At 43.7% G+C, this 12,239-nt stretch overlaps 1 protein-coding gene across 1 annotated transcript in view; it reads left to right on the top strand.

Annotated features, from left to right (window-relative positions):
* DROSHA (drosha ribonuclease III) overlaps nucleotides 1-12,239 on the top strand; it is a 649,328-nt gene that overhangs the window by 492,593 nt on the left and 144,496 nt on the right. The window contains exon 21 of the mRNA XM_082259249.1: nucleotides 11,638-11,737. Within this exon, the coding sequence (XP_082115375.1) occupies nucleotides 11,638-11,737 (100 nt within the window). The remainder of the gene's footprint in view (nucleotides 1-11,637; nucleotides 11,738-12,239) is intronic.

The raw sequence follows: 12,239 nt of genomic DNA, 5'->3' as shown, positions 1-12,239 counted from the left end.
TCTCGCCGGTCCAGACCAGTTACCAGATCTCAGACGATGCTCCCAGATGAGGGAGAGGGAAGTTCTCCATCTGAAGATTTGGAAGATGAAGAGGAGGTACCCGACTGGTTGTGGTCATCTCAGTTGCCAGAACCCACACCTGCCTCCCTGTCTTCGTCTGACTTGGCTGATAGAGGAGCCCTTCGGGCAGAAGCCCCTGAATTCATACCCTTTCATATGCTTCCAGAAGAAGCAGCTGAGGATGAAGATCCTGAGGAGGAGGTTGCACCCTTCTCTGAAGAAGAACTGACCTCTCTTGAACCATCAGGTGCCTCTGTGTTGGAACATGAGGAGGGGGACATGGAAGAATCCTCAGAAGTGCCTGATCCTAGTACCTCTGGGAGCATGCCTCCACGGGAACAGAGGGAAAGGAGAGTCATTCACCCACCTAAGAGACTGACCTATGATCAATTGGGTGAATGTTCGGAAGAAGCTGTTTTTATCTCCAAAAGGTCTCCTGACCAGCCTAGTTCCTCCACTGTAGATTTGGTGGGGGACAACCCTAGCTCACCCCCAGGCACAACTGTACAAGCCACCCAAGTTTTGGGGGGTCTGTGAGAGATCATGAGAACAAAGTATTGAAGTAGAAAACGTTTGCATTTAAGTTTGTACATAAGGATATTGGGTTTGGCCATTATAATAAGCACAGTTTTTGATGTTCACAATTTGGTTTACTTTGTGAGTTAATGTTTGCGCACATTTTGTTGCTCTGACCTCACTATATGTTTTTTTCTCTTTCTCACCTTTTGATGTTTTTTTTTCAACACAAACTTTAAGATGTAAGTGTTTAAGAAATTGCAAAGGCACATGTGCTTTTTAAAGGAGCACTATATAAAAGCACTAGAAATCAGCACTATATTAACACTGTAGAAATCACTTATTTGCTTATTAATTGCACTTTATCGTTTTACTGTTGCACTGCTATTAGAATACAAAATTGGATGTATTCAGATTGACTTATTTCAGCAAAATGTTAATGTTTTTGTTGTATAATGCCAACCTATGCACTAGGGTACATACTGTTGACCTCTTTGGGGACCAAAGTTTCTCAAGTGGGGGGAGTGTGTAGCGGGGTTAAACATGCCTAAAGACACTGTTTGATATGTGGGAAGGAACTAGGCTCCCTCTAGTGGTAGCTGCATGGAATTTCCCGGGCTGTGACTTCCTTTTCACAAGATGAAGAAACTACATCTCCCAGGCTGCTTTGCAAGATCCAGGGTGCACGGCTGCACCGCACGGCACTATGGGGGAGGTTATTTAAAGGAGAGAGAAGCGCGCGAAGGGGGGCCTTTCTGCGCTGGACTCTGAGGAACCAGCGAGCGAGAGTGAAGGACTGACACTGGATATTGGGCCAGAGCCTTTTAGCCTGGAGGGACGACGTGGAACCGTCCCATCTCAAGCACGAGGCACATTCCTGGAGGTCATACTGCTGTTTGCCGAGACCGGAAGTCATCCGCCAGAAGGACCCCGCGCGGCTGGCATATAGCCAAAGGACTGAGACCGCAGTGGAAGCGCGCGAAGGAGAAACTTCTGTTGGTGAGAGGGCACATGCCCAATAACTGACTTTATCTGCTGAAGAGACAGTTTTATCTACAGATAGCGGTAGCGCAGCAGGAGGTGATAAAACCCCGGGGTTTATCACCATACTCTCTCAGGAGACTCATAGACAAACAATAAGGTCTGTAAAGGAGTCGCCAGAGGCTTATCTCTCTCGCAGAAGTTATTGCTCAGTTACGCAGACACCCTGCGGTGACAACTAACAGCTCGTTTTCTCTCTCTTGATCTTTATTCCTAATCTGGATTACAAATGAGCTCTATTCAATAACCTTGCTAGCGAAGATCAACAAGAAAGAAGAGAACTCTGGGGGAGGGACTCAGATAGGCCCACCTACCTGGTACTGTGTCTAGCCTTAATGCAGGAGGAGTGTGGGGGTATTCTTTTACCTTTTTAAAGCTGTTTTAAATAACCTTTTATGGACTTGTATTGTATTGTATTGTATCTCCCCTATTCAATTTGATATATAGTAAACTAAGTTTGGTTAATTACAATCCTGTGCGTTGTTCCATTGTGTCACCCAGAAGGACTACCATTCAAGAAGGTAACAAGGTATTGTTGCATAGTGAAGTATTGTATTCCAATCTGTGTATCCATTTGATAGTCCAGTCCTATTCTGGGTCAGTTGTGCCTGAGGAGGGATCGAGCCAATTTGATTGGGTTGTTAGGCAGGGTGTAGACCCAATAATATAATCAGCAGCTCCTGCGGGGGTGGTGCTACAGCCATATTTACAATACAATGTATGTACAAGCAGAGAGTTAGTTACCTTTCCACTTCGAGTTGGGGCATGGTGCCTGCCATGTGTTCCCACACACAAAAAAAGTCATAGCTTGGTGACAAAGCATTCTATCCCTTCTCCTTTCTGTACTGTGGCTCATATAACTCTCCCTAATTGGTCACTGTACCTAGCAAATGTATATTGGGCACAGCCTGATTGGATAAGTCAAAGAAGGTTGCTGTGTACTATTCATGTAGTGACCAGGGTAAATAAAAGGCCAACCTTTGAACTGGAACTAATTACAGTAACACCATCACGACACTCCATGCTTTTCATCCATTTCCTTCTAACTAAAATGTATTTCTAATTACAATAATATTTATAGCTTTTAATGGAGATTTCCCATAAACCTATTATGTAACAATCTTTAGAAGAGGCTTCCTTCTGGGGCGACAGCCATGGAGACTGATTTGATGCAGTGTGCGGCGTATGGTCTGAGTACTGACAGGCTGACCCCCCCACCCCTTCAACCTCTGCAGCAATGCTGGCAGCACTCATACGTATATTTCGCAAAGACAACCTCCGGATATGACGATGAGCATGTGCACTCAACCTCTTTGGTCGACCATGGTGCGGCCTGTTCTGAGTGAAACCTGTCCTGTTAACCTGCTGTATGGTCTTGGCCACCGTGCTGCAGCTCAGTTTCAGGGTCTTGGAAATCTTCTTATAGCCTAGGCCATCTTTATGTAGAGCAACAATTCTTTTTTTTAACACCCTCAGACAGTTCTTTGCCATGAGGTTCCATGTTGAACTTCCAGTGACCAGTATGAGAGAGTGAGAGTGACAACACCAAAAACACCTTCAACACAACTGCTCCCCATTCACACTTGAGACCTTGTAACACTAATGAGTCAGATGACACCGGGGGGGGGGGGGGGGGGTGGCTAATTGGGCCCAATTTGGACATTTTCACTTAGGGGTGTACTCACTTTTGTTGCCAGCGGTTTACACATTGATGGCTGTGTGTTGAGTTATTTTGAGGGGACAAGACATTTACACTGTTATACAAGCTGTACACTTACTACTTTACATTGTAGCAAATTTCTTCAGTTTTGTCACATGAAAAGATATAATAAAATATTTACAAAAATGTGAGGGGTGTACTTACTTTTGTGACATACTGTAAACTGCTAAATACCCTTTCTCATCAGCAGTATATAGCAGCCTTGTGACTTCTGTCAATCTCTGGTTAAAGCTTGTAGGAGGGGTTTTCATTCTCCTCTGACTTTCCTATGAGGTTGCAGGACCCATGACCCTCTGTCTGGACAGTGCAGGTTGGCCCTATGCTGACCACATACAAAGAGAAAAAAAAAAACTCTCTAGCAATACACACCAAACTGAGCGTGTGCAGCTTGTCCCCTAGCCTCTGTTCTATCCGGACATGGTTTGGGGACATTGGAAGAAGGGGAGGAACAGAGAAGACAGGATCCTTTTTACACAATGCAGACCCCTTAGATTCCACAGTAGGTATAATAAGCATGCTTTACTGCACATACAGGCTGATTTTACTAACGTGGATTTAGTAACACTTTAAACTTGCTATTGCATGTTAAAGGGGTCTGTGTGTGAGCCCAGTGATTGACAGGTGGAAGAGGGAAAAAACCGACCCTAATCAATGAAACGCATATTCCTTATCAAAATATAAATTATATTCTGTAACATGAAAAACATACTGAATGGTATTGTTATTTTATAATGTTACAGGATGCTTTTTGCATGTTCCTAATCCTAATCAAGGAACATTGCCTACCTATAGAGTTGCCCTTGCTGTCATTGAGGTATTCACCCGTGTAGCTATCTGTCTTGCTTACAGGATCTTTACAGCTGCTAGTATACTTATATTTCTCAGAAGCCTGTGATTACACCATCAAGAAGTTCCTGTTTCTAGATGCATTGTTTTAAATGGAACTAAAGTTGATGAACAACTTTTAGACAAGAAGCTTTTACGTGATTTTATATTTTTCCAGGAGTTCTTTTTTAATGTTTATTGCCGGAACTGAATGTCTTCTGCATGATGCAATGCAGCATTGTTTCCTATGCGTTGCTCATTTACTTAATCAATCTTATGTTTTTATTAATGTGTTCTGACAACAGGCAGGTTTAGCTTCCTTGATTCTGGCAGAATAATGCACTCCCAGGGAGACGTAAGTAATGTATTTCCAGAATGAAGGCAGGATAGACAGACGCTAGAGACAGCACATTTTGCTGCCATGTACTCTGACACCTTTTGTTCCCAGACTAGCCTTGCTTAATAACTCAAGCAAACGGCACAAAACTGCCATCATTCTTAGAACTGGCTCCACTTGAACTATAAGAGAGTAAAATACTTCATCCTCTTCTTCAAAACCCTGGGATTATCAGTTGCTCCTTTATTTCTCTATATCTGAGAATGTATAGAGAAAAAGGCAATGAAGCTTGATAGGACAAGTATTCTGAATTCTGTCAGAAGCATTGTCCTTGCCGGTGACAGTGTTTTTTTTTCAGTTCGTACAACTTCACCTAATGTAAGTACAACCAATGCACTGGGGACCAGTTAAGTTCTCTAGTTCAGTCATAAAAACACTGGTTGCTTAGGAGAACCAGTCAGTTTTAGCTGTCATTTTTCTGTTGCAAGTTTGAATAAGAAGCCGTCAGTTCTTGGTAACATCAAGCATATTCCTTACAGCTACTAGAGAGGTTCATTGTTTTACGGTAATTAAACTTCTGTACACCTAAAAAAATATGTACTGTTACCACTTCTTTGCAAATCGTAGCAATGATTTACTGATGGATGAAACGTTGCTACAAAAAAATCATTTGTACATTCCTATGCAAATCACATGCAATTCTGTGCGGTGCAATTTTAAGCCCGTTCTTTTAAATGGCTTAAATAGCACATCGCATTCGCATGAAAAAGGGGTGGGCAGCTTTGTTGTTTGCACTGGAACACCCATGTGATCTGATTCAGGCAAAGGCACTGAATTTTGTGAGCTGCTTTTGAGGTGTCGTTAACATTTATTTGACACCTGCAGCAGATTGCATGAACTCAGTGTGATTGCTATGCGGTGCGAGAAATGTACAGGAATCACTGTGTTTCACACATCGCATCAGTGTGAACTGGGCTCAGTGTCAGTGGTCATAGATTATTGTACTCTGATAGTTACTGCCCTGTGATTTTGCCAGTGTCATACAGTCATATCTTCCAACATTTGAAATTGAGAATGAGGGACAGTTTGGGGGGATAGTGACCTGTGGCACCTGTAGCGCATCTCAGCTTAAAGTAGGTGTGGTTAGATTATGATGGCTGGGAGGGGAGAATCTTGGCTCCCCCTGGGGCACCCCAGACAGAGTGCTGCAGGGGTGGAAACAGGGATCAGAGCAAGGATTGGCTGTTTTAGAGTGGCAGGGACTAGGGGAATATACAGGAACCGATTCCCAGGCAGCGTAGACAGCAGGAGGAGAAGGAAAGCCTGCTGATCTGCAGGGGGATTGGAACCCAGGGGGCTCAGGATCAGAGCAGGGGGATTAGTAGAGCCCAGTGCTTGAATTGGTTCCGGCACTAGGCTGTGGGAATCGGACATGGATCGACGGGATGCTGGGGTTTCATTGAATTCTCTGGACAGGCCTGCCCATTCTGATACAGTTGGCATACCAATAAAGTATTGTGACCCAAAACTTATAACCATATCTTAAAGTGCAAATAGTGCAAACCATGAATATGTTAAAAAGATATTTAAATAAATGCTTTTATCAAAATAAAAGCAACAAAGCACTTTTTAGCGTTCCATATAATCAAGGGATATCTCCCATATGGCACCACTCTGCGCATCTCCTAGATCTGCATAATAGCCATCTTCTGAAAGCCAGCCTTAAAAACATTGGAAAGGGATGAGTAACACCGTTTGGAATGCACCAAACAGACGCTCAATCCACCACCAACAATTATGGAAAGAGAGTTCTTATGGTGTATTTTAAATGCCTATTTATTTCCTAAAATCAAAAAGTTTCCATCCAGACATATACAAGGCACCTTACTGAGTGGGAGCAGATAGAAGCCAGCAAGAGTATGCCGGAGCCAGAAGGCAGAGCTGGGAGGTCAAGCAGCTCTGCACAGAGCTAGTTTCAGGCCTAAACAGCGTGTCATTGGTGGCTATAATGCCGGCGGTCCTAGCAACTAATGAAAGCAAAAAGGTTAGGTGGAAGCAGCGGGAGCAGGCATGCTTTGCTAGCTGGACTCTTTATTGGGTGCAGTGTGTGAGAGCATACACTGAACCCACTGAGTATATTCTCACTGAGTGGAAAGTCCGGGACTCCAGCCCAGTCCAGCGGGACCCGGAATTAACTTGAAATCTTGGGATGGTCCCGCAGAATCTAGGATAGTTGGGCGGTACTATATGTACATTGTCCACCAGTTCCTGAGAGAGCATATCTCTGTATCACAGAGACCTGTCATGAAGAATGTGCACAGGAATTAGGAGGTAGTTTGGGATGAGGTATTTGACAAGTCGGTAAACATTTAGCCTTGTGGAGGCAAAAAATACCTATACTCATTGAAGACCAAAAACAATGTATTCTTTTACAAATTCAGTGTGTGTAACAGGACCCATTTATATGAGGCATTGTCCCCACATGCCCAAGTACCTAGGTAATTCTTCCAGTGAATGAGGAAGAACATTCAATGCAGAAGTAATGACAAAACCTTTTTTTTTTTTTTACTTTTGGATAGAGTAAGGCAGGGCACCTTATCCTGTTCTAGTGACAACCCAAAATTTGGGTTTTGCTTTCGCTTTCACTCTTGGTGATAAGGGTAAACAGGACAAATGGAGAGATTGAATCTCCCTAAAGGGTGCACAGACAGCAATGAAAACCTCACAAGTGGGGCGTGGCCACGCAAGGCATGTGAGCGGACGCGCTGCACAGAGCTCCCAGTTGTAATCCTCTCACCTATCCTTACTCCGGACACCGATCTGCTCGTTCCTTGCACCGATCGCTTCGTCGTGCTCCCGGGAGTCGCAGGATACCTTCCGATCCTTGCTAGCTGCCATGATGACCCGGAAAGGCCGGGAGGACGGCGCGGCCTCTGATCTCCAAAAAGGCGCCGCGGCTGGCATGCCAGCAATTATAGGGGACACCCAAGCTAACTCGGCCTTGATGCGGGCATTGCAGGACAAGGCTGATGACATTGAACATTCGCATAGTGGGACTCCCTGAGAAGGTGGAAGGTAGGGACCCCACTGAATTTGTGGAGCAGTGGCTGATCGACATGTTTGGGAGGGATGCGTTCTCCCCTATGTTTGCTGTGGAGAGGGCCCATCGCACGCCCACGCGGGCTGTCCCGGGTAATGCTCCCAGACTGGACCTCGCCGCCTATTGCACTACAGGGACCGAGAGAAGGTGCTGCGGCTGGCTAGGGAGAAGGCTGTGCTTAAATTTAATGGAGTGCGATTGTCCATCTACCCGGCCTTCTCCCCTGAGGTCCAAAAGAAGAGGGCCAAATTTCATGAAGTGAAGCAGCGTCTACAAAAGTTACAACTACCCTATGCTATTCTGTACCCTGCTCGTCTGAGAGTTACTGCTAGTGGTCAAACCCACTTCCTCATCACGGCAAGAGAGGCGGTGGAGTGGTTGGATGTTAATGAGCCTTCTTTGCATGCCAGACACTGCGAGGAGCTGGATCCTTGATGCCCTGTATGACCATGGAGACCTGCACTTTTCTCTTCCCCTTTTTTTACTTGGCCTGCTGGCCACTGGACTCATGGTGCCTTATACTTTTTCGGAACCGTTTATAGGACCTGCACTGTGACATGTAAGCACCGATTGCTTATCAATGCCTTTTTTTCTTGATGCCTGGTGATGCCTTTGGTGTTGCTTTGCTATCCACATGTGTACTAACGGAACCGTGGACTGTTACCTTGCCCCGTTGGCAAGCTTGTTTCTTTTTTCTTTTTCTATGGATACACCATTTTTATATGATTGCACGGATTTCCCCTATTCTGTATGTGCTGCCTTGGCCCCACAGTGCCTTGCTTCCCGAGGTGTGTGACTCTACCCCTTTACTGATGGAGAAACTTTTGCCTTATGGCTAGTGTCCCTGTGGTGTCGTGGAATGTCAGGGGGCTTGGCGACCCCTTGAAGAGGGCCATGATGAACACCGTACTACGTAAATACTTTCCGGCTACTGTGGGACTGCAGGAAACTCATCTCACGACTGACACGGAGTGTTGTGTGAAATATGCATGGGCCCAACGTATCTATCATTCTGCCCATACTTCGTACTCCAGGGGGGTGTGTGTTTTGATACACAAATCCCTGGACTACCATCAGCTGTCTGCCCTGTGTGACCCAGAGGGTAGATTTGTATTTTTGCATTGTACAATGTATTCTCGAACATATGTGTTTGCTGTGGTGTATGTGCCTCCTCTCTTTTCACTGGCGGTGTTGAGGGAGCTGGTGTGTTTCACTTTGGACAAACCTTCTGCACTACATTTTGTTATGGGGGACTTCAACGGGGTGTTGGACCCCTCCAGGGACAGACACCCTCCTCCCAGAGCTGGGCTGGGTGCTCGTGGTACCCCTTTGGCCAGATTTCTGGGGGAGATGTCTTGGGTGGATGTCTGGAGGCTGCCCCCATGGGACCCTGTCACGTATAGACCTCTGTGTTGGTACAGCAAGATCCTGTGAGGTGGTGAAAACCTCACAAGTGTTCCAATCTTTCTCCAAAAAGTTTTTCCTTTAGTTTTACTGAAAAGTATATCTAAAGCTAAAACTTTTTTTCCTTTCCAGTAGTTTTTGTTTGCAAACAAGAGTAAGCTCATTCAAACACATTTGAATTGTGTGTAAAGAAGACATTACTCATAATTGAATACCATACACATATTTCACATAGGCAAACATCTATTAACATGCTTTACAAGCAACACCTTTGGGCATCCCTGCTCCATATGTAACCTATTCCATTTGAGGTGAGGCTACCTTACTCTAGACCAGGGATTCCCAAACTACGGCCCTCCAGTTGTTCAGGAACTACAATTCCCATCATGCCTAGTGATGTCTGTGAATGTCAGAGTTTTACAATGCCTCATGGGATGTGTAGTTTTGCAACAGCTGCAGGGCCGTAGTTTGGGAATTCCTGCTCTAGACAATACATTTCCATCCAGTCTCACTATAGATGAAACATCTGGGATTTTTTTTCTTTTATTAGCTGTCTGTGTTCCATTGGGAAGATGAAGACTATATTACCAATAGTATTGGGACGCCTGCTTTTACACGCACATGAACTTAATAGCATCCTAGTCTTAGTCCCCAGGGTTAAATATTAAGTTGGCCCACCGTTTGCAGCTTTAACAGCTTAACTCTTCTGGGAAGGGTGTCCACAAGGTTTAGGAGTGTGTCTATGGGAATGTTTGACCATTCTTCCAGAAGCGCATTTGTGAGGTCAGGCACTGATGTTAGAGGGAAGGCCTGGCTCGCAGTCTGCGCTCTAATTCATCCCAAAGGTTTTCTATAGGGTTGAATGCAGGCCAGTCAATTTCCTCCACCCCAAACTCGCTCATCCATGTCTTTATGGACCTTGTCTTGTTAACTGGTGCGCAGTCATGTTGAAACATGAAGGGCCAACTCCAAACTGTTCCCACAAAGTTGGGAGCAGAAATTGTCCTAAATGTCTTAGTATGCTGAGACCTTAAGAATTCCCTTCACTGGAACTAAGGGGCCAAGCCCAGCCCTTGAAAAACAACCCCATACCATAATCCCTCATCCACCAAATGATTTGGACCCGTGCACAAAACAAGCTCCATAAAGACATGGATGAGCATGTTTGGGGTGGAGGAACTTGACTGGTCTGCACAGAGTCCTGACCTCCACCTGATAGATCGCCTTTGGGATAGCTTAGAGCGCAGACCTCACAAATGCGCTTTTGAAAGGATGGTTTAGACACATTCCTAAACCTTGTGGACAGCCTTCCCAGAAGAGTTGAAACTGTTACACCTGCAAAGGGTGGGCCAACTCAATATAGAGTTGACCTTATATCAAGACTGGGATGCCATTAGAGTTCATTTGCATGTAAAGGCAGGCATCCCAATACTTTTGGTAATATAGTGTATACTTTACCAACCTATCCAAAACTAAACCAAAAAAAAATACTTTAGATATTTTAACTCTTTCAGTGACATTCATGCAGAACTGCAGTATACAGGAAAGGAGAATGGGTAGAACAATGGAAATAGTTTATATACATCAAGAGCCATTTACATGTACTTTACACCACAGGTAGCTTAATGCGCATCCTAATATTTTGTATTTCATTTTGACAGAGTGTGGAGAGTAATACACTATTTCCTTATAAACTAGAGCAGAAGTTTACAGCATATTTTTTGCAGTCACCCCTTTTTTCAGTTAGTTTGGCATTTTTTGGTAGCCAAAAACATGTTTTGTGACATAACTCTCTTGACACTCAAGATAAAGAACAGCAAAATGTTTTCTATTCAACTTTTAAAGTTTCTCATAATGTGTACTTTTTGAAATATGTATCTTTACATGAAGGAATAAAAGGGATTGTTGGAAAAAGGAATGGGGGGGCAGAAGAGAGGGAGCAAGTGCGAGGGTTATTTGTATGAAGACAGAGAAGCACAGGGGTATCATCAGTGGGAGAGCAGGGATTTATGTAGAACCTGTGAGAATGCATATTGGATCCAAGGGATGTTTTCCCCCCACTTTTCCTTAATGACTCATATAGGCTGTTATTTCCATACATTATAATTTCTTTTTTTATTTTTGGAACTCCAATACAAGTACTATTATACTGTATATACATATGCAAGTGTGGGGTTCATGTGCTCCTTTATGTACTGAAAAGAACTACTTTCCATTGCATTGCTGGCGTGTGCTGTTTGAAAAAAATCCCTGCTGTGGATTCTAAGATATTTCTATCATGCTTTATTTCAAACGCTGAAAGGAGAAGCCGGCCAAGTCTGCAGGTTATGGAATATGTAGCAGAGAAAATCTTTGCCGGTAAAGCTTTTGACACCACTCAGGTTTCTGCTTTAGATATCGTGTATTGATCTGCATTTTTCTCTCCTGACAGCTGGCTCCAATTTGTGTACAAGTACAGTGCAGTGGAAGTGATAGATTAATAATGAATAATATCTTTCTCTAATCTATGCATATTTCACAACACCAATAAATTCTAATTCTGATTCTCCATAAGCAGCACAGTTTGATCATTACTACTGATTGATTTTCTTTTTATGCCACTTATGAATTTCTTTCATTTTATTTGCATGACAGCGTCCACCTGTACTTCCTATTTCCCAGTCTAGAAGAAGGAGGATTGGCTACGTATCGGACGGCTATTGTTCAAAATCAGCATCTTGCAATGCTGGCTGAGGTGATAATACTTTTAAGAATGCAGCTTTTGTGTCCAATTTCTCCCCAAATCGTATTTTTTCTGATGATTCTCTACTAGCCTCTCCTGTACCCCCCTTCTGCCGTTCCGTACGCTATTATTAAATCTCTACAATGACAGTGGCTACTTCTATTTATGCCATTCAGGTTTATTTACTGCATAATACGCAGCATTTTCTCATCCACAATATTTAATATCCGCAGACTCTCTTTCAAAGTAGGTTCATCTACATTTCAGTGCTTTTGCAATAAAGGTGCTTTCTGCTGAGATAATAGAGAAAAGGCAATGTAAACCTAAGTCCCAAGATGTTAATAATTATTTAAATGAGTCTTTGAACTTCCCAACGTAATAATAAATAAGTTCATAAAATCTATTTACAGCCAAACATTTATAAGTCAAATCCTAACCAGCTTATTGGTATTCTGGGAATATTAGGTGTTGGCAGGATAATTATTACTTGAGAAGAGGGTACAGGTTATAAGAC

This window comes from Pelophylax lessonae (genome assembly GCF_965119305.1).
Source record: "Pelophylax lessonae genome assembly, chromosome: 5".
Taxonomy (NCBI): Eukaryota; Metazoa; Chordata; class Amphibia; order Anura; family Ranidae; genus Pelophylax; species Pelophylax lessonae.
This window is presented reverse-complemented; position numbering and strand designations above follow the sequence as displayed.